Source organism: Ipomoea nil, unplaced genomic scaffold (assembly GCF_001879475.1).
Source record: "Ipomoea nil cultivar Tokyo-kokei standard unplaced genomic scaffold, Asagao_1.1 scaffold2403, whole genome shotgun sequence".
Taxonomy (NCBI): Eukaryota; Viridiplantae; Streptophyta; class Magnoliopsida; order Solanales; family Convolvulaceae; genus Ipomoea; species Ipomoea nil.
In genome coordinates, this window is record NW_017618831.1 from 959503 (window position 1) to 981969 (window position 22467).

Consider the following 22467-nt stretch of genomic DNA (forward strand, 5'->3'; position numbering starts at 1 on the left):
AAAGTTATTAGGTTGCTCCGGCGCTGTTGGAATCAAATTTTGAATTTTTGTAGATATCAAGTTAATCGCATGACCAATTTTACTGAAAATGTCCAAAATTAGTCAATTATGCATGGTGAGCGCATCCTGAGTTCTAACTCATGCTCAAACAGTTGACCAAAAGAGGAATTACTATAATAGATGACTAAATTGGGTAAAATTATAATATTTGAAGGCTAATTTAAGTAAAATTATTATAGTTGAGGATTAAATTAGATATTAGAGGTGAAATTATCAAGCTATCTTAACAGATAACTCAATTGGATAAGACCATCAAAATCGATGACCTAATTAAGCACCAAAAAAAAAAACATTTATAACTAAATCAAAAAAACCCACAATAGTTAAGAACTAAATTGAGTATTAAGTCTTTCTTTTATCTTATCAAAGATGGTCCAACATGTTGACTTAATAACCCTAATTTACATAATTTTCATTGATCTCATTCTTCACTTCCAATTAGTGCAATCATAGTAGACATTTCTAGACAAGTTTTGGAGACCCAATAACGGATTGAAAATTGATGGAGAAGCAGTGATCGAAAGTGTGTTCCAGCCACCGAGTTCTGGTGTTATATCTGCCAAAACCTTGCATCGTCGGAAATAAGTTGGTTTTAGGGTTTTGTGGAGGCTTGTTTTCTTTGTAAACGGAAGAATTAAAAAAGATCTAACATTGTTGTAGTAGAAGAAACTGCAGTAATATATGAAAAGAAAAGATATTGTTGGAGATAATTATGAGAGCTTGAAGTTGTTTATTGTAGGCAGCGTCCATGGAAATGGACGGGTAATTCCTTTATTTTTCTGGACAATTCAACATTAGCAGGCAGGCCATTGATATATGTAATGTTGCGTTTAATTTGCAGAACATGATTCTGCATGAGAAACTGCTTGCAGTTCCGTTTTCGTCTCTGAGTGAGTTCCTAATAGAAGCCATGCCAAATTCTGCTATCATATCATCGAGGAGAGAAGAATATTTATTCAGAGAACTGTATACTGGAAAATTCCCTGTTCGTCTATCCTTGATATTTTATTCTCGCCAAAGCATTGAGGTATTACATTACATTGCATTCCTTGCAGCTAGATAGCTTTCAGTTTAGTTGTCCGCACTGGCTTAGCTCAGTGTGGCCGAAGTAGGGCGCATCTGTATTTGGCTTGGCCTATCTCAGATAGGCTATCTGTTGAGGGAAGCTCTTGGAATTGAGGATTCAACCTTTCGGTAATATCTTGATTCTTGTTTTACTGGTTTCATTGAATTTTGCAGTTGCTGTATAAAAAATTGATCAAGGCTTGCCCACAATGGAGGTTTGAGCTGGTTTCAACCCAGGAGATAGAGCATGGAATGGACTCTGCATGGAAATCCTTCATCAACGCCCATTCAACCGGTTACCACACTGCTACAATAATCATCGACCATTAACATCTTTAAAATTAATGTTTTTTAATCTCATTATACATTGGTAATTAGATTTTTGGCAAATTTTTCTGATTTACAGAGCTGTGTGAACTATGAATATAATGAATATTAAATAATATAATGAATATTTTTAATATATTAAAAATATATTATTTGCCGTGTTACAAAAATAGCACCTAGGCGCCGATTAATTGGCGCTTGCCGTCGCCCGGCCGTGACAATTGGCCTCCTCCGCCGTCGCCTGGCCGTGGCAATTGGCCTCCTCCGCCGTCGCCCGGCCGTGGCAATTGGCCTCCTCCGCGGCCGGGCGACCGCGTTTTATTTTTATAGTTGTAAAGTGTAGAAACTGTCAATGCATAACTTTTGACTTCGTTATCCGTTTTGGACAATTTTTTTAAAATCACGCATTTTTTTGCGATCTATCGACACCGTTTTTGTATCTATGCATGAGGCACACGATGCACAACATAATTTGCCCTAACACACTAGTCTCCTTCTTTGAGGTGTACTCTAATTCTCCAGTCTCCTTCTCTACCTTAACTCCTTAAGCTCTATTACTCTATTAGGGTTTATTTGTAAAGGTTATGGCTTCCTCCATGCTGGCTCCAATCCAGGTACATCGCTAACAGATTAAACCATGAACGAAACCGGAACATTCGAGGAGGAGGAATTGGATTACTTCTCGAGGTTGCCTGAATCTGTTATTCATCATATTTTGTGGATCATTCCCTTCAAGGATGCGGTCCGTTGTTCCGTCTTGTCTAAGACGTGGAATCGCATCTGGTGCAATTACCCCAACATTGCATTGGCGTTTTGTGCAGATACATTGTCTCCTCTACGTCCTCTGCGCCTATTCATCGAACACGTTGAAGGCATCATGGAGCAATGCCTCTTTCGAAAAGCTTGCATACAGAAATTCCAGTTACGCATTACCATTGCCACTGTCACAAATATGGAGGAGTTAGCCCCCAATGTGGATCGCTGGTTGGCGGCTGCGATTGAGAGGAATGTTTCGGAGCTAGTGCTTGAGGTTTCTTGCTTCCCTTGGTCGGATCATGCATATTCTATTCCGGAGCGGGTCTTTGTTGCCAATTCACTCAAGGTTTTAGAGGTTTTCCGGTGTAGGGTTGAGGATAGGTTTACCCGCTGTATTGGGCTATCAAATCTGCAGAGATTAAAATTTCGTTGGTGCCAAGTTGTGGGTGAGAATGTGTTGAACAAGATTCTATCTGGATGCCCTGCGTTGGAGGTTCTGGAAGTGTTTGCGTATGGAAGTTTGATCTCGGTTTCGCGTAATCCTAGGTTAAAATATGTCTGGATTGAGGGTGGAACAGAGCTGAAGAGGATTGAAATCTTCTTCACACCCAGTCTTGAAGCATTCGACTGTAGGCTAGGAAAAGGAAATCCATGCGCCATTGACTTGGATACTTGCACTGCTCTCAAACATTTGTTTTTAAAACAAGCTCATCATTTTCCTATTCACAATCTTTTGTCTAAACTTGTCTGTATTGAAAGTTTGGACTTGTATGAATGTGAAGCAGTAGACCAAATTAAGATCTCAAGTCCATGCCTCAAGAGACTAGCTTTATTCTATTTCAGTAGCTGCTTTCCTGGTGCTATTATCGACCTTCCAAATTTACTTGATCTACACTTGAATGCTTCTGGTGAATGTAACCCAGATTTTCAGTTCAGTTCTTGGAATGTCCCAAAGGTTGAAAAATTTCACATTTCGTTTTCTGCTAAAAGCTTCTGGAGTTTTTGCAGGGCTGGACTAGAGGAGTTCCTTATGCAATTACATAACTATGAGAGCTTGAAGTTGTTTATTGTAGGCAGCTGCCATGGAAATGGACGGGTAATTTATTTTTCTCGATCATTCAACATTAGCAGGCAGGCCATTGATATATATATATGTAATGTTGGGTTTTAATTTGCAGAACATGATTCTGCATGAGAAACTGCTTGCAGTTCCGTTTCCGTCTCTGGGTGAGTTCCTAATAGAAGCCTTGCCAAATTCTGCTTTCATATCATCCATGAGGGAAGAATATTTATCCAGAAGTGAACTGTATATTGGAAAATTCCCTATTCGTCTATCCTTGATATTTTCTTCTCGCCAAAGCATTGAGGTATTACATATTTACATTACACTGCATTCCTTGCAGCCAGCTTCATTGCTTGTTTTACTGGTTTCCCTGAATTTTGCAGTTGCTGTATAAAAAATTGATCAAAGATTGCCCACAATGGAGGTTTGAGCTGGTTTCAACCCAGGAGATAGAGCATGAAATGGACTCAGCCTGGAAATCCTTCATCAACACCCATTCAACCGGTTACCACACTGCTACAATAATCATCCACCAGTTCTATCATCGACCCCTCCTAACATGGAGGGGACAACCCTTAAATAAATGGAGTTAGAATATTCTACCAGTAAATTGGAAATAATTAATTCTTTTAATTTTTTTTTAAAAAATATTTTAGATTAGTTTTGGATTAGTGCACATTCAAGCTTTGGGCTCCTACATAGAGTTTAATTATAAAATAATTTAAAATTTGCTTTTATATATCTATCTATTAAGTGAGTTAATATATCAAATGATTGTAATTGTTAAATAAATTTAATATTCATAAATAATTTTGAAACCATGGGTACTGTTTAAATCTTTGCAAATACAATTTTTTAGTTTTTTTTTTTTCTTTTTAAAGTTTTAACTTATCATAAAATAACAAACTAAGTTAGAGGGCTCCTCTTGACATTCGGCCAAGGGACCTCACTTACCCTTAAGGTCGGTCTTGTAAGAAAAAAAAGTTGCCAGAGATCAAAATACATTCTCTCACCTCCTTTGATCAAAATAAAGTTGCCAGAGATTAAAATACATTCTCTCACCTCCTTTGATCAAAATACATTCTCTCACTTCCTTTTCTATAGTACTCATTATTTTTTACCAGAGAAAATTACACTTTTGGTCCTATGACTATAGTGGAGGTGGTAATTTCAGTTCGTGACTTTTAAAACTAACAGATTTAGTCCTTTTAGTAAGCTTTTTTTGACACGTTGAGTCCTTTCGGCTAATTTGCCGGTAGAAAGCCGCCGGAATTACGATTGGAGTTGTTTATTAATTGTGTGGGAGGGGTAAAATTGTTCGTTCAGGCCATAGAAAAGGGGGGTAAAACGGATTCCCATTTCCCACCTTAATCAACCTCCACGCAACCCTAATTTTGTGTGAAAGTAGCGGGAAGACAGCAGAGAAGCGCGAAGACAGTGTGGAAGAAGGAAGAAAGCGGGAATAAAGAGAACTCTTCACTTCGCCTACTGCAATGCGTAAATCATTGGCGACTGGAACGGGTTCTGCCCCAAATACGCTCCAACGAAGTAAGTTTGAATAATTTGTAACTGTTTGAATTGTATGAATTTTATAGTGAATGAGTTTGTGTTGTTTGTGTGGAGTGTTTTTTGTGGAGTTGTATGGAAGTTAAGCATTTGTAGGGTTTGCCGTGTGGGTTATATATGCATAAAGCATAAAGGAGATTGTACTCGTGTCTTGTGTCTTGTAATGCGTGGAGGTTGATTAAGGTGGGAAATGGGAATCCGTTTTACCCCCCTTTTCTATGGCCTGAACGAACGATTTTACCCCTCCCAAACAATTAATAAACAACTCCAATCGCAATTCCGGCGGCATTCTACCGGCAAATTAGCCGGAAGGACTCAATGTGTCAAAAAAAGCTTACTAAAAGGACTAAATCTGTTAGTTTTAAAAGTCACGAACTGAAATTACCACCTCCGCTATAGTCATAGGACCAAAAGTGTAATTTTCTCTTTTTTACCATTTTAACTCCAAGAAACATATGTACTGCATTTTAGTTTGTACTCATTATTTTTTACCATCTTAACTTCAACTAAACAAAAGAATTAATCTAGTAATTTATTTTTCACCAACTAAACAATGACATCAAACCAATACCTTGTGATCTAATGACATTTGAGGTTGACTCTTATATGAGAGGTTCTAAGTTCGAGCTTTAGTGGAGGTAATAATGACATCAATTTTCTTGGTAATTTTTTCTATTAAATTTCAATTCTATTTTTACATAAATATTTATTTGCAAGAAGGAATAAGGTTTCAAATGGTCACTGAACCGGATAACAAGTTACCATAAATTTTAGCAGGTTATCTGTTTACTTGACAACTGAGTTGGCATTTTTAATAATTTTTAATTTTTAATAAATTTTAATAATAATTAAAAAAAATTAAATAAAAAAATGACGGCCCCATCCTGTCTTTTTTTTTTTTAAATTAAAATTTATTATTAAAAGTATTTAAAATTATTTAAAATGTCAACTCAGCTGCCACGTAAGTAGGTAACCTGTTAAAATTGATGATAACCTGCTATCAAGTAAAATTACATACATTTAGAGTGTTCAATGATCTAATTGTACCTTTTTTTTTTGATTCAATGATCTAATTGCATTTTTAGATCACGTTCAGTGGCCCAGTTGAGCATTATTCCTTCGTGAGAATCATACCTGATAGTTTTTGTGAGTTCTGTAATCACTCAAAAAAAAAAAAAAAAAAAAAAATAGAAGGAAGAGAATGCTATTACGGCCTAATCAACGTCTAGTGGTAAAAGGGACAGACGGAGAGACAGTACGTTACACGGCTGCTGCCTGCTAGGGATGGACGTCCTCTTCAACTCCATCGACGTCCGGGACCTTCTTTCCGTGCCGGACGTCGACGACGTGTCGGCGCCGCTATCCGCACCGGATCTCCGCCTTCTCATCGACCGTCTCCAGCTCCGTTCTGTAGACATCAAGTCTAAAGTCCGGCACTACATAATCTCCCACCACACTGATTTCTCCGCGCTCTTCTCCCAATGCTCCGACGTCGTTTCCAGATCCGAGCACCTCTCGGACCAAGTCTCCGACTTGCTCCGTCTCATCTCGGACCGGCCCGTCGATGTTACTACCAAAGCCGTGATCGACGAAATCGTTGCCAAGCGAAGGGAGATGAGGGAGAAGAGGGATCTTCTCGAGTTTCTGGGGGTAGTTTTGGAATTGAGTGGGAAATTGGAGCTTGTGAAAGAGGAATTGAAGGCCGGGGATGTGGAAAACGCAGCGGCAGCTCTGAGGGACTTGAAGGCGGCGCTGCTAGTGAGCGAGAATGACGTGCCGACGGAGAAGCCACCGCCTCTAGTGTATGATCTATTAAAAAACCAGTGGACTGAATGCTTCGAAGAGGTAAAATTATGATTTCTTATTCTCTACAGAAGTTTGCAGGGGAAAGAAAAGCCTTTCTTTCTGAATGATTATTTACTGCTTTTTTATTGCTTTTGTATATAGCTTTTACTGTGATTGTTTGGTTATTAAGAGATTATATATTATATATTATATATTGGAAACATAATTAGTTAAGTTTGGTTATTTAGAGAATAATTAGTTATGTTTCTTAATGTTTGGATAGCAGTTTAGTTTCCTATTAAGACAGTTGATGGAACTAGATATACACTACCTGCACCAGAAGATAATTGTTTAAAAAAAAAATGCTAGATGATAATTCTAATGTATTTATAGGCCAACCATTGAGGAAAAAACAACTGGAAAAAAAAACCAAAAATAAGTCTTTTCTGTCTTCTTTGTCTAATAGTGCTTATACAGAAGTGCAATGCAAAAATGAAGTTCTTCAGTCTTGTCATCTGCTTTTGAGCTTGTGATGGTTATTCTGTTATTAAGTCAGTAGCTCATCAAGTTTCAAAATATAGGGATAATGATATTAAAAAAAAAATAGATGTAGTATGCTATTTGGTCATGCCTTCTATTGGGTGTATTGGCTTGTTTTGGGTGAATGGAAGATTGAGCTCAATTAAATATGAATATGAAGTTGAAGGAGATATGTTAATGATTTTTATTTGAGTTTTGTGATTCTTTGGTTAGAGGAGTTGCATTTGGATGTGTAGATACAAGAGCTTCTTTTGAAATGTATAGAAGATGCTGTGCGGTTTGAGCATGAAGGCCATACGGTTCGTGTCAAGCATCACACAAGCATCCATGAGATTGAGCTCCCAACAATTTTAAAAGCTATGGAAGTGAGTGCTTTCTCATTTGACAAGAAACATTGTTTCTATCAAATTTGAATTATTATGAAGTGAAATCTTTAAATTCAACATTTTATTTGATTTCCCCTATGTGGCTAAATTTTGCTCTGTTGCTTTATTCTAGGTCATCGGCATAATGGATTATGGACTAGCAAAAATAGCAGATTCAATGATTAAAACTATTGTTACTCCTGTGGTAGTTGATTGGTCAACTACTACTTTCCATGTGGAAGAAATAACTAAGGAATCAGGGCATTGTGCTGATTCAGTTTTGAGGATAGTCTCTTCAACTGATCACAAGGTACATCTTTCACAGCAACATGAATTAGTGAAAACTGGACTACTTTTTCAAAGTAATAAAATATGTATTCCTCATTCATGCAGATTGACTGTTCAAGTGGTGAAGCCATGTATTCAACTCTGAGTCAAATTGTTAAATTTATCAATGAATCACTGTGCTTCCAAAATGATGCTTGGATGCACTGTTTCGGAAGACTGACATGGCCAAGGATGTCTGAATTGATCGTTTCAAAATTTTTGTCAAAGGTTTGTATCAATGGCATGACTCAATACTCTTTGATACCTAAATTATGTTTTCCACCCTGCCAATATTAGTGCGTGCTTTAACTTTCTTGGTGTTGACATGTTAATTAAATTCTGTCTTTGAGATGAATTCTGGAAAAACTTTTAAGTAGTTTTAACTAATACAATGTAACCGTAAAAAGTAATAAATTTTTATTGAAATGTCTTATGAGATTGATCACATTGCGCTTCATTTTCTTAAAGACAATTACTTTACATTGTTGTGACCTATCTGTTCTATTAGATCACTCACTGAGCTATGGAATTATTGCTATGAATAGCAGTTTATTGTTTTCAAGTCTTGCTGACAAAAAATAGATGTGTGTGGTAACTTGTGAATTTTTAAGTGCAAAGTGAGCATTGTTCATGCATAATTTTTCTTATTTTACTTCAATACTAAATCATTTGTATATTAAGCTGGAAGCATGATATTGTGGCCTCTTCTTCCAGCTTGTGCCTGATGATGCTTCCAAACTTGCGGACTTTCAAAAACTTGTAAAACATACATCTGAGTTTGAGACAATCCTGAAGGATTTGAAATTCATCTCATCTGATAGCAAGGATGAAAGGTTGAGCAGATTTGCTGATAATGTTGAAGTTCATTTTGCTTCAAGGAAGAAAGTCGAGATTTTGACAAAGGCTAGAAATGTGCTTCTACAATCGGATTTCCGTTTTCGTGAAGTGAGTAAAAAATATATGATAGTTGAGTGCTTTACCAGTTTATTGTCAAGTTTTCAGCTTTAACTGTGCTGGACATATCCCTCAGCAGGACAATGTGAAGGAAACTCAAGTCAAGGATGAAGAAAATGGCAACACTACCTGTGATCATGTTGTTGATTTACTTTTTTCATCTGAGAAATGTATGGTATCCAAAGCAGCATTGCAACTAATGAAGTTAGTGCATCAAACCCTCAAGGTTAGTGTGCAGAAGTTAGAAACAAACTGTCTTCCAATGAAACAAACTGTCTTCCACTGTGTTATAAGAAATAATAGATTTCTTTTATTTTTATTGGATAAGAAATATTAGACTTTTATCTTTTGAGCACAATCGTATAGATGCTGTTGTATGCAGGATGTTTGCTTGTCATCTCCAAGAGTGGGAGTTGAGTTTTATCAAGCTGCTCGGGATTGTCTGCTTCTTTATGAAGCTGTTTTACCGGTTAAGGTTAGTATATAAGATAGTTTCATGTTGAAATTGCTTAAGAACTTGGAACATAAACAAACTCTCTTTCTTCATAGGCGGTTAAACTTGGCTTTTCATCTAGTAAATTAACCATAGTTGCTCATTACCCCCCTTTTTGTGTTTTATTTTTTTTTTTAATTGATAGAAATTGGCGGTGATAATTTTTCTGTTTCTTTTCCTTTCATTTATTCTGACTATGGAAGTTGGAAAAGCAGCTTGATTCCATCAACCATGCAGCTGTTCTTATCCACAATGACTGTCTTTATCTCTCTCAAGAGATTCTTGGGCTTGCGTTTGAGGTATGCAAGGATGGTTTTAACTGCCTAAATTCTTGTGTTGTGTTTGTATGACATGTATGCTGTTTACTACCCTAAATTCTCATGTCACATTGGGTTCCAATTTCAAAATATTTAACCCACCTTTTCCTGAGAACTGACTTTATTTCAACTGTATTTTCTCATAGCATTGTGGGTATTAAATCAGCCTCTTTCTCCATTTCATTATGGAGAAATTAATTTTTAAAACTTCTGCTTGAGGTTGAATGTTGTACACTTCTTATTGGGCAATAATGTGTTAACTGTATACTCCCCTGCCTGAAAGAAGGAATAAGAAGAGACCTCTTTTTTCAATGTGAACATAATAATCTCACATCCATACCCAACCTGACCTGTGCGTGTGAATTTGTTGATAGATGAGTTTATTCAAAATGCCTCAAAATGGGTTCTCATGCCAAGTGGTTAAAACAGAAATTTTAAAAAAAATATTGCAGACCAACTTATCTCTTTAATGTGAGTTTTCAGCTATGGTTAAAGTTATAAAATAATTTACTTTTAATTAATTGGATTATATGGGGGATTTGGGTATAGTTTGGTGCTAAATTGCACCGTTTTAAGCCTTAGGCCTGGGTTTGAATCCCACCACCCCCATCCCCCATTTGGGATGTACCAAAAGTTTGAATTGGAATATACAAATTTACAAGGCTATTTGGCTAGCTTTACATGACTATTTATCTTTGTGATTTGTTGATAGTTCTTTCTTTGATGTTTCAGTATCGCTCAAACTTTCCCAGTTTCATCAAGGAGCTTGCGGTGTTTGTGGATTTGGCCCCAAGATTTCAGATGATGGCAGAAGAAGTATTGCAGAGACAAATTCAACTTGTCATTGTTAACCTAAAACAGGTAAGTTCTATTTATATAATCATGAATTTGTCTTTGCAGCTGCTGATAATGTATTGTCAATCTATGATCCCTTTATCCCTAGGCCATTGATGGCGCTGATGGATTTCAAAATACCCACCTGGTTAAGCAATATGAATCTGCTAAGCTGAGTATTGACCAGGTAAGCTCAAGGAATAAGTGAATTATTATGTCACTAATACCTCTTAGCCTAGTATTATTGCCACATGGAAGAGTAACCGGTTCTTGATCAGGTTGTCTTCATACTTGAGAAAGTACACATTGTTTGGAAGTCTTTAATGCTACCTTCCACATACAAGAGAAGTATGAGCATGTTTCTCGAGGAAATTTTTTCTAGAATAGCAAAGGACATACTCCTTTTAGATGATATGGCTGCTGAAGAAACTTTGCAGGTGCTGACGATAAGCTCTATTAGACTATGAAGTTGATAAATTTTTACAGCATTAATAACTTGTGCACTATTGGTTCATTTTAACAGCTTCAGAGTTTGATTCACTTGCTATTTGAAAATCTACAACCATTCCTGGAATTCCTTCTGGATCTCATTCAGAGAGAAAAGTTGCGGGAATACCCCATACAAACTATTGACGATCTCATACCATCCCTCCGGAAGTTAAGGAAGCTAGCAGGTAAACTCCCTTCAATGATCTTTTTTTTTTTTTTTTTTTAAATTCCTTGGTCTGGGACTCGGGGGTGAGATGTTAACAAGACTATCGTTGCCTTGAATCCCACTAGATCTTTTGGACATGCCATTGAAGTCCATCACCGAATCCTGGGAAAACGGTGAACTTGTCATTTGCGGTTTTGCATCATCTGAGGTACTATGAGATTAAATGCAGTAATCCTATCGATTCCTTACTCGTTTCATTCATTATTGTGAATACTCGTACTCTTTAATGGCAAGAAACACACTGCAGTGGAAGATGCCGTATAAGACAGATTAAAAAGCATTGTTTTTACAGTTTTATTTATTTATTTTTTGTTTTGCAGGTACAAGACTTCATCAGAGCCATATTTACGCAGTCAACCTTGAGAAAAGAATGCTTACACAGAATAGAGAGTACCGCGTTTGGCTAATATCAAAATTTCCAGGAATTGCAAGTTTTCATGGAGTTGTATAATTAGGTTAAATTTTGTATTTGAGATACTCAAGTTCAGCAAATCATATATCACTAAACCCCTTTTTATCTCAATTGTTTTTACTCTACTCTAAAGCAACAGTTAGGTGTGTTTGGTTGGCACATCAGAATCGATAACAAATATTTGGTAATGGTAATGAGTTTTGATAAAAATATTTTGCATATTTGGTAGTAGGTTGAAAGTGGAATGATTACTTATATTGATGTTTGGTTCTATATGATTCTATAATAGGAATAAATGTTTTAAATTACAAAAACAAAAAATTAATAATTTTTAGATTGTCAATTTAGTATATAAAATTATTATCTATATTTAGAATGGTTCTCTAGAGTTAATAACATTATTTTTAAACATTTTTAGAAGGGTCAATTTAGTACATAAAATTATTTTCTATACTTAGAAAGATTTTTTTTAGAGTCTATAAAAGTACTTTAAAAAAGTTTTAGAATGGTCAATTTAGTACATAAAATCATTTTCTATATTTAGAAAGTTTTACAAGAGTTTGTAAAATTATTTTTAAAAAGTTTCAGAGGAGTCAATTTAGTATATAAAATTATTTTCTATATTTAGATAGGTTCTCTAGAGTTTAGAATGGTCAATTCAGTACATTAAATTACGGAGTATTTTTTACATACTAAGGATTTTGTAGTCTAATGGTACCAAGTTGCCAATACACATAGGCTTAAAACAAAAACAAACAAAAAAAAAAAAAAAAAAAAAACCTCTCTCTCTTGCCACATCATTTAGCAAGCCATGAAATTTCTGAGATTTGTCTAGGCCTAATTTGGACTATACAAATTAAATAGCATAAGGAGTTAAGGACAATCTAAAATAGTCTCAAACTTTTATTTGCAAGAAAAATACACCTAATGTTGATTTATAAGCTAAGGTATAAGACTGGTTTTTAGATTTTTGTGGCCCTGATAAATAAATGAGGCCCTATCAAAATCATATATAATCTTTTAAAATCAATACCATAAATTTTTATAATAATAATAATAATAATAATAATAATAATAATAATGTGGTAAAATGTTAATGTGTGCAAAGAAAAAGCCAAAAGACATATTATGGAATAAATTACAATTATAGCAACAACAACAACAACAACAATAATAATAAGAGTTAATACCATCTGAGGTCCTCCGAGTATGATGGTTTTGCCACGTTTAGTCCTAAACTTTCAAATTGATCATCTGTGGTCCTTCGACTTTCAAATTTAACCATTCGTGGTCCAAGTTAACCACCTATGGTCCTTCAAGTTTCGAAATTTAACCAGTCGTGGTCCTCTTGAAAGGACCATAGTTGGTTAAAATTTAATAGTTAAAGGACCATGGGTGGTTAACTTGGACCACGAATGGTTAAATTTGAAAGTCAAAGGACCACAGATGGTTACTTTGAAAGTTTAGGACTAAACGTGGCAAAACCATTATACTCGGAGGACCTCAGATGGTATTAACTCATAATAATAATAATAGTGTGCTCAAACTCGCAATACAAAAGGATTAAAAAAAATTAAGGAAATGTCCAAAGCTGTAACAACACATAAGTTTTGAACTTTTGATCTCCAAGTTAAAATATAACAAACAAATGTTCCTACCATTTCTTTATGGAGCCTTTTAAATTTAATTAAAAACTTTTAGTTTTTATTTCTAAACTAGCTAGGTAAAAATTAGATATTGAACCTCTAAAATTTGGGACACCTCTAAAATTTAGGGCCATGTGCTACATCCCAGCTTGCACAGCCCAAAATCTGACCCTGCTAAGGTAAGAACTTGCGCTCAATTTTTATTCTTCAAATTATGCCTAAATCGTATTGACCGCCTTCAACTCAACTCCATCTTCGTATTCTTGATTAAATTAGCTTGACTTACTCCTTTAATAAGACCACTTACAGCTTCATGAAATATCTTCGTCCTTGCTCTCATTATTAGACCTTCCAAAATTTGCAAAGGACATTTTTCTTTGTTGTCATCCTTATAGTTATCCTCAACATTAAGTGAATCATACTCATCGATGATTAAATCAAGAAAATAATGCGGCAATCTTTTCCATTTTCAAACATTAATGACTAATTCAATAGTTTATTACCCACTCTTTGATTTTTTGTTTCAACATTAATGACAAATTCAATAGTCTATTACCTGCTCTTTTTTATTTTTTTTTTCAACATTAATGACCAATTCAATAATCTATTACCTACTCTCTTTGATTTTTTTTTTATTTTTTTTATTTTTTAACAAAGAGAATCATATTATGAAAATCTTTTGCATCTTGTGTGACATACTCGACTTTGTATGATGGACTCAATTAAAAAGTATTAATAAGAAACTTAATCAATTTTGTGTGATGGACTCAACTAAAAAAAGTATTAAGGAGGATAAAACTTGTTATTGACATTTTTCTTTTGCAAAAAAATCTATTATCTATTCTTACCTATAATTTATTTTGCATGTCTCATTGCAGAGGTAAATCACGAGTCACACAACAATTTATGTCCAGTGAAATTCAGACCTTGAACAAATTTCATTTTTAGTCCTCAACTATTGTGTCATTCTCACATTTAGTCATGTTATTTTAATTTTGTCATATTACATCCCTAACTTTGAACAACTTTCACTTTTAGTACTCGACTATGGTGGCATACAATTAATCATATTATTTTAATCCCCAACTATTATATCTATGTCTTTGAGCAACTTCTACTTTTAGTCCTCGACTATTGTGGCATTGTCACATTTAGTTCTATTATTTTAATTTTGCCATATTATATCTATGACTTTCATTTGATTGTCACAATTAGTCTTATGTTAAAAGTTCTGTTAATTTATCATTAGAATTGACAAATAACAAATAAAGAATCCTTACACGTATCGTAACTCATATTTCGAAAACATTAGAAATATCGTAAATATCAAAGGATGTAATGTCGTAACTCATAGAAATATAAGTTACGATATGTGTACGGATTTTTTTTTTCCCGAAAGACTAATTGTGACAACCAAATGAAAGTCATGACTGTAAAATGACAAAATTAAAAGATTAAAACTAAATGTGCGGGCACAATAATTAAGGACTAAAAATGTTAGTTGTTCAAAGTCAGAGATGTAATAATGTAATATGAAATTTGTTCTACAAACTTGGTAGAAGGCAAATTATTATGTTGACAATAGTTCACGTAGTGTCATATAGACCACAACAAAAAATACATTTTTAATATACTAAAAGTATAATATTTGTATACTGAAAGTACATTATACAAAATAATAATGTACTTTTAATACTCAAATAATGTATTTTCTAAATATAATATATATTTTTAATATACTAATATAGGTCACACAAAATCACAAATATATGATCTACACAATGATAATATATTAGTATAGTTCACACAAAAATGTCAATCATAATCTGCACAATAATAATTGGAGGTTGCTTATACAAATGTAAGAGCTCAATTTGGACAACCAAATTGGACTTTTCAAAACGTCGATGCAGGTTGCTTATACAAATGTAAGAGCTCAATTACGACAACCAAATTGGACTTTTCAAAACGTCGACAGCAGGATTTGAACCTGCGCAGGCAATGCCCAACAGATTTCGAGTCTGTCTCCTTAACCACTCGGACATATCGACGCCTCATTTAGTTTGTTGATCGTCTTCTTCTTCTCTTATAGAGGCATCAACTCCCAGTTGATATGGCGTCTACTATCTCTTCTGCTACTGCTTCACAATCAACCAGAAGATGGACTTATGATGTTTTCCTGAGCTTCAGAGGGGAAGATACTCGAAGAACTTTCGTAGGCCACCTTCACTATCACCTGCAACAGAAAGGAATTTATACTTTCATAGATGACGAGCGATTGGAGAGAGGAAAATGTATCTCTCCGACTCTACTACAAGCTATTCACGATTCAAGGTTCGCGATCATCGTTTTCTCCAGAAACTACGCCTCATCAACATGGTGTCTGGACGAAGCCGCTACAATCATGGAATGCAAAGAGAAGCTCGGCCAAACTTTGGTGCCAATTTTCTACGACGTGGAGCCCTCGCAAGTCCGCAAACAGTCAGGAAGTTTTGCGGAGCCATTTGCGAATCACGAAGCAAATTTCAGGGATGATAAGGCCAAGGTGGAAAGGTGGAGGAAAGCTTTGACAGAAGCGAGCAATATTGCAGGGCATGATTTGCAGAATATGTACCACGGGTTTGATTTCTACTTCCTTGGATTCAATAGTAGCTAGATATGCAATATTCTATCCTGTGTTCATTGTGATAAGTTAAGGCCACATCATGATCAGAATTTAAAGTAACAATCTCAGATGAATTAAGGATGAAAAGTTACTGTGTTAATCCCACACTTTGTCACTGTTAAATCAGAGTACAAAATCACTAAATGTATTCATGTTCAATCTCCTCAGGTATGAAACAAACTGTATCCAAGGAGTTATTGACAACATATTTACTCAATTGCATCAAGCCTCGTCTGATCTTCAAGAGAATCTTGTAGGTTTGGAATCTAGAGTTCACGAAATAGGTACCTTGATGAGTCTAGGGTCGAATGATGTTCGATTCATTGGCATTTGTGGTATGGGAGGTATTGGTAAGACAACCCTTGCACGGGCTGTTTTTGCAAAATATTCTAGGCAATTTGATGGAGCTTGTTTTTTGGCAGATATTAGAGAAAAGCAAGGTAAACTTGGAATGGAAGCATTGCAGGCAACCCTTATAAAGAAAATCCTAAAGGGAAGATCAGTGGATATAACTGATGTGGATGAAGGAATGGAGATGATAATGATGAGGCTTGGGGGATGGAGGAAAAGATTTTTGATTGTTCTTGATGATGTAAACCACCTCGAACAATTAAAGAAATTAGCTGGAGATCGTTTTTGGTTTGGTAGGGGTAGTAGAGTCATTATAACTACAAGAGATATGGGACTATTACGTTCCCATAAAGTTGATGAAAAGTATGAAGTACATAAACTGTTAGACCAGGAAGCCATTCAACTATTTAGTTGGCATGCGTTTAACAAGGGAATCCCCAAGAAAGGTTTTGAAGAACTCTCTGAATCAGTTGTGAGTTATGCTACTGGTCTTCCGTTAGCTCTTAAAGTTTTGGGCTCTTTCCTTTATGGACTAGAGTCTGCTGCTTGGAGAAGCACCTTGGAGAAACTCAAGGAGATCCCAAATGATGATATTTTTGCAAAGCTTAAGATAAGTTTTGATGGCCTAGATTCCAGAGACAAAAAAGTTTTTCTAGATATTTCATGCTTTTTCAGAAAAAAGAGGGAAGATTATGTAGTAAATGTGCTTAAAAGTTGTGATTTGCAACCAGTGATTTCTCTACATTTGCTCATTGAAAGATCTCTTATATTTGTCCTAAATGGAAAAATTGAGATGCATGATTTAATACAAGATATGGGTAGGCATATTGCAAGTCAGGAGAATCCTAGGAGCAGGGTATGGCAGTTTGAGGATGTTGAAGCTTTGTTAGGCGGAAACATGGTAAGGCATATTTCCATAGTAAGCTGTGTCTATAGTGATCAATTCTAATGCATGAACTATCAACTGAGTATTTTTGCATCCATGACTCTATTTACAAAAATGTCTACTACTAATTGTCTATATTTTCAAGACAAAATTAATCAAAATGATTTAAGTGCATAGTTTGCTTTCTTATTTCAGGAAGTGAACGCGCTTGAAGGTCTATTAATCCCATCCGAATGCCTACAGAGCTATAATGAGAACATTATATTCAAAATTGAGGCTCTCAAGAGGGTGAAACAATTGAAGATACTCATAGTTGAAAACTATAAATTTGATACTTTTAGAAGGGTGAAGAGATTAAAGTTGCATGAAAGTTTGGGCAGGAGCAGCACTGGCCATTATCTTCCTAGTTGTCTGCGGTGGCTTGATTTCTCATATTATCATTTATGTTCTTTACCAAACACCTTTCAACCATTGAAGCTTGGTGCTGTTCTTTTGCTGCATAGTTCTATCCAACATTGGAGGATAACCAAGGTACATGTCATTCTGCCCTGAAAATTTTTAGATATTTTAGTTTTGTTTCATCATCCAAGAGATATTTGTTCTTCTTTGACAGAGTTTATACAAGTTGACGTATTTGGATCTCAGCTCTTCCCGCTTTTTGTTAGAAACCCCTAATTTTGAATGGCTGCCAAATTTGGAGAGACTAAACCTTTCAGACTGTGTGAGTTTAAAAGAGGTCCATCCATCTCTTGGAGATCTTAAGAAGCTTGTTTCGTTGGATTTGGGCAGATGTAGTAACCTTAAGAAACTTCCTAATCTCGTCCAAATGGAATCACTTGAATTTCTGGATCTTGATTCTTGTCAAAATTTAGAAACATTTCCTGAAATCCACAACAATATGCCACGTCTACAGGTCCTCGAGCTCCAATGTGTTGGGATTAGAAAGCTACCCTCATCAGTTGAACATCTTAGTGGCCTCACCAAGATACGCATTGCTAGATGTGAAAATCTTGAATGCCTTCCAACTGGCTTGTGTAGATTGAAAAATCTCAAAGTTCTTGAGCTTGAAAGTTGCCCGAAACTGGAGTCTCTGCCTGAGAACTTGGGTGATTTGCGTCAGTTGGAGAAGCTTCATGCGAAGGATAATGCTATTCAGAAGCTCCCATCCTCAATCTCACTTTTGAGTGAACTTGAATACTTATACATTGGACACTCAGATAGATCGGATCATAGGTTTACTACATCTCAGAACTTTGTTTTGCCTAGTGTATCTGGTTTATGTTCATTGAAAAGGCTAGATCTCAGCTTCCTTGATATGCTTGATGAAGGACTCCCTCGAGATCTTGGATGCTTAACCTCTTTGGAATACTTAAATCTAAGGGGAAACAGATTCACCTGTTTACCTGAGAGCATTGGCCTGCTCCCTCGCCTTCAGTACCTTGACACTAAATACTGCAACAGGCTTGAAGAACTACCAGAGCTTCCAGCAACGATAAAGGAACTCTCTTTGGATACTCATTTGGCCTACAATATCAACCTAGCAGATCTACCAACCAAGTACACTGAGCTTTATTCAGTTTCAGTCACTGGTTCTTCTTTCTTTTGCTACTTCCTCCGTGACCAGACCCCCCGGCTCCCAGATAAGCGTATTCCCTTTTCTTGGCGACCATTGCCCATAAAGGATACTTTCACTGTTCTATACCTTTCAACTATGGAGTATGGTTATGATTTCTCATCCAAGTGGTTCAATTATGAGAGGAAATATTCAAGGAATATCTCTATCAAGCTGAATCCGACTTGGTATACCAGCAACTTTATGGGATTTGCTATTTATTGCATTCTTCCTTCAAAAAGTTGCATATGGGATTCAAATGAAGGTGATCTGTTTGAGCATTGTGCCATCATAGCCAAACTGGTACACAAAGAAGATGATAAACAAGCCTTGCAAACAAAATGTGTTATTGCTAAATCGGTTGAGAATGCTGGGGACAATGAACGTGCCCGCATGTGCTTTACATACATTCCATCCTGTGGTTTGTGGCCTGAATCTAAGACGACAGAAGGTTTTAGCCCAAATGATTATTCCGCATTTGAGGCAAGTCTAGATCCTGTAATTTCTACAAATTGGCGATTTGGCTTGTTGTATAAAGATGATGAATTGGTTGAGGAGCGAGATGGAGCAACAGTCCAACATTTACCACAGGTGATGGAATTAATTGACCCAGAGTATCCTGAAAAACATAAATATGGATAAAATAGTAAAGACAAATAGATTGTAATTCCTAGACATTAATCTTACTATCTATTTGCCTTTGCTATTTTAACCATACATTTCTTATTCAGAGTTAGTTAATTCGGATCATCACCTGAGTTAATTAATTCTATCAACTAAAAAAGCACAAGATGTAAATAGTGAGAGTGATGATGATGCAATGGGAGAAGAAATCAAGAATGAAGATTGTGAAGAAGAAAGTGATGCTTAGGATGGAAGATGATTGTGCAAGTGAAAAGGATGATAAAAGTTTTTCTTTTATTGACATATGTATGCATGTATTTTATGTATATATACACTTCAGTTTGGAGATTTGTCGTCGGAGATATCCACGTTTCATCGGAATGACTCAACAACGGTGGAAGATCCGAGCAACCCAGAAAGAAGGCCAACCACAAGAGCACAATTGTACGTCGTGGGTTCACTTTGCATGGTATCGTTCCGTGAGTCCAGGAACGTGTCGTTCCGGAACGGCCCGCCGACGAGTGCTCCGACCGCCACGTTTGGGTTCGGCACGGTGGAGTTCAGCCATTTGAAGCCGTCGGTGCAGCCGGTGTTTGCATTGGCCGGAATAGAGGCCCCCCTGTGGTGCACATACCGCGGGTACTTGTCCCCGTATCCGACCAGGTAGCTCATATTCATCGGATTTTTCCCCAGCACGTAATCAACCTTAAACATCAACCTTGAAAGTAAGTTCGAATGTTTAGTTCATACGGGAATTTAATGATTTAGCGATGAATATAATGCATACTTGTGAAATTGCAAAGTGTCGAATATCTCTCGGCTGGAATAACTCGCCGCTGCAATATATCTCCGGCGTCCCGGAGCCGACCATGTAGTCGCTGTAAACAACCGCCAGAAATGCCGAGGCCACGGCGTACTGCATCGGATTCCACTGTATATACCATATAAGCCCCCCTGAAACCATCCATAAAATAATTTTCATATTTTAAGGTTAATACTTAATAGAGCCCTGCATTGTAAAACGTTCATATCTATTTAAAATTCAACTTTTTAGTGTGGTTTGGTTCATGTGCATTACCCTCTTCAGTTCTGTCCGGAGTAGCGGTTGGGGATTCGGGCAGAAGGTTGCAGATAACAGCCTCAGCTGTTTGTCTGTACTTCTGCAGAGAGAGGTTTATATCAAGGGGAAGATCTTGAGGTTTTGAACCCAAAAGATTCACTCTTGACAGAAGAACCTGATAAAGAACATGCATAATTATCAGTACTAGGAATCTTGGTAACATATGATTCTTGATCAGCATTGGTGTCTATTGTATCGATCAGCATTGTAGAAATTTTCAATACCTGAGTTCCGGGCAACTTGTTGTCCCAAGAAAACCATGATGGGTTTCCCCAATTGGCAAAAGTGGTGCCATAAACAGTCAAATATCTGAGGAAAGACTGGTCAGTAGTGGCATGGTAGAGCCAGGCAGCTGCCCACAAGAGTTCATCTCCATAGCCTGTTGACTTGTAAAACTCCTGCACCTGAGGAATGCTTACACTGTAAGAGCCTCTATACGTGTCGGCGAACACGAATAGCTCTTTGGCATGTTTAAGGAGCAAGGAGGAGTATTCAGCGTCTGTTTCTCTGAAAACTAATGAAGCTGCTGCCATGGCTGCTGCTGTTTCGGCTGCCACGTCGGTGCCGGGGTACGACATGTTGATCTGCGTCAGAGGCCGATTCTGTGGCATGGCTTCCGGCCTTTCCCAGCATTTGTGATCCAAGTCGGCGTCTCCCACCTTTCATGTTCAAACAATTAGGACAAGATATGAACTTTTTTTGAATAATTACTGCCCGATGATTTGTACTAGGTAAATTTTGTATTGTAGTAAACCAGCCTAGATTGTTAATCTTAGCTCACAAGGAGATAAACTATTAAATTAATATATGTTGTTTATAGTGAACTGACTCAAACCAAAAAGGTCAATAAGTCGCTCCCACTTGAAGTTAAACCTGTAACTTTATAATTATTTAGCTAATAATCTGACCATCTTGGTTGGGGTTATACCAAGATTTGAACTTTTCTGATTACCAAACTGCGGTGAAAGGGATATGAGAGTGAAACTAATTTTAACCTGGGAACTTCGAACTTGTGAAAGATTGCACTACACTTACTACATGATTGTACCACACCCGAGTACGATTGCACCACAAGGTCCTTCACCCGAGTACGATTGCACCACAAGGTCCTTCAGGCATGTCTGGGAGCCGTAGCAGTGCAAGGTCTTTCAGGCATGTCTGGGAGCCTTAGCAGTGTAATCATGTAATAGTTGCAGTGTAATTTTTCACAAGTTTGCAATTAGTAGGTTAATGTTAGTTCTTACTTGATTAGAATTGTATGAGAGAATACCTGAACAAAGAGCACATTGGGAGAGGGATGTGCATTGATGAGAAAGTCAGTGATCCACTTCAAGGAATCTATAGCATGATTTAGCTCCTTTGCCATCTTCATATGCTCTCCATACTCCAAAACTGCCCAAGATAAAATGGTGGCCGTGAACGCCATTGGAAACCCAAACTTGATGCTATCCCCAGCATCATACATCCCCTTTGACAGATCCAAGTTTTCTTCCCTTCCATCATCCAAACCCGAATCTCCTCTCCATCCAATCTCGTTATCCACCAACTCACCAGCTGCAACAACAAATTAAAAATTCCCAGTAAAACTCACAACAATCTAATCTTTAAGATAATTCATGTATCAGTAAATATATATACACACAAACATTTTTGAACGTCGAAGAACTGCATAGCAACTCCGAGGGCGCTTGCATATTCGGCAACAATGGCGACGGAAGGCTTGGAGTTTCTCCGGTGAAAATATCGCCGGAGAGTGAAAGAAGATGCAGCAATGACTAGAACAGTAATCAGTAGCACTAGCAGCCGCCATGCCCATTTTTCATGAAACCAGCACTTCTCTTTCTTCTCCTCTGATGATTTCTTGTCTTCCATTTCCACCAATACTCTGTACACCTAACACTGTATATATGCGTCTGAACTTGAGCTGACAAACAAAGCAGCTGTATATATATCAGCACAACGGCAGTTCACATATCTTCCAATC

General features: G+C 36.6%; 5 protein-coding genes and 1 non-coding gene across 8 annotated transcripts; 4 read left to right on the forward strand and 2 right to left on the reverse strand.

The window, feature by feature from the left end:
* The first annotated feature begins 620 nt into the window (after positions 1-620).
* LOC109152328 (putative F-box/LRR-repeat protein At4g15060) lies at positions 621-3864 on the forward strand. The gene is made up of 4 exons (XM_019299949.1): positions 621-640; positions 2077-3310; positions 3387-3575; positions 3655-3864. The coding sequence occupies exons 2-4, from the start codon at positions 2090-2092 to the stop codon at positions 3862-3864; spliced, it is 1620 nt and encodes a 539-aa protein (XP_019155494.1). The 5' UTR covers positions 621-640; positions 2077-2089.
* LOC109152235 lies at positions 742-1460 on the forward strand. The gene is made up of 3 exons (XM_019299822.1): positions 742-822; positions 902-1087; positions 1300-1460. Exons 1-3 carry the CDS (start codon positions 742-744, stop codon positions 1453-1455), a joined length of 423 nt encoding a protein of 140 aa, XP_019155367.1. The 3' UTR covers positions 1456-1460.
* A 2185-nt stretch (positions 3865-6049) lies between the features above and the next one.
* LOC109152326 (centromere/kinetochore protein zw10 homolog) lies at positions 6050-11767 on the forward strand. Of its 2 annotated transcripts, none has more exons than XM_019299947.1 (14): positions 6050-6682; positions 7399-7527; positions 7661-7837; positions 7921-8082; positions 8569-8799; positions 8885-9034; positions 9191-9283; positions 9505-9600; positions 10351-10479; positions 10562-10639; positions 10731-10889; positions 10976-11126; positions 11233-11315; positions 11488-11767. In XM_019299947.1, the coding sequence occupies exons 1-14, from the start codon at positions 6122-6124 to the stop codon at positions 11572-11574; spliced, it is 2286 nt and encodes a 761-aa protein (XP_019155492.1). In that variant the 5' UTR covers positions 6050-6121; the 3' UTR covers positions 11575-11767. The 2 variants fall into 2 exon arrangements, with proteins under 2 accessions (XP_019155492.1, XP_019155493.1); XM_019299948.1 differs by having other exon boundaries at positions 6122-6682; positions 8888-9034.
* A 3415-nt stretch (positions 11768-15182) lies between these two features.
* On the forward strand, positions 15183-19663 carry LOC109152325 (TMV resistance protein N-like). Of its 2 annotated transcripts, none has more exons than XM_019299945.1 (5): positions 15183-15844; positions 16059-17142; positions 17323-17658; positions 17741-19284; positions 19544-19663. In XM_019299945.1, exons 1-5 carry the CDS (start codon positions 15339-15341, stop codon positions 19608-19610), a joined length of 3537 nt encoding a protein of 1178 aa, XP_019155490.1. In that variant the 5' UTR covers positions 15183-15338; the 3' UTR covers positions 19611-19663. The 2 variants fall into 2 exon arrangements, with proteins under 2 accessions (XP_019155490.1, XP_019155491.1); XM_019299946.1 differs by having other exon boundaries at positions 17741-19281; positions 19541-19663.
* TRNAS-CGA lies at positions 15195-15276 on the reverse strand. Its single transcript has one exon. It is a non-coding gene; the product is annotated as a tRNA-Ser (tRNA).
* LOC109152236 (endoglucanase 2-like) lies at positions 19652-22355 on the reverse strand. The gene is made up of 6 exons (XM_019299823.1): positions 22130-22355; positions 21754-22037; positions 20708-21142; positions 20442-20598; positions 20151-20317; positions 19652-20068 (listed from the first exon to the last, which is right to left on the reverse strand). The coding sequence occupies exons 1-6, from the start codon at positions 22353-22355 to the stop codon at positions 19736-19738; spliced, it is 1602 nt and encodes a 533-aa protein (XP_019155368.1). The 3' UTR covers positions 19652-19735.
* Between the last annotated feature and the right edge of the window lie 112 nt (positions 22356-22467).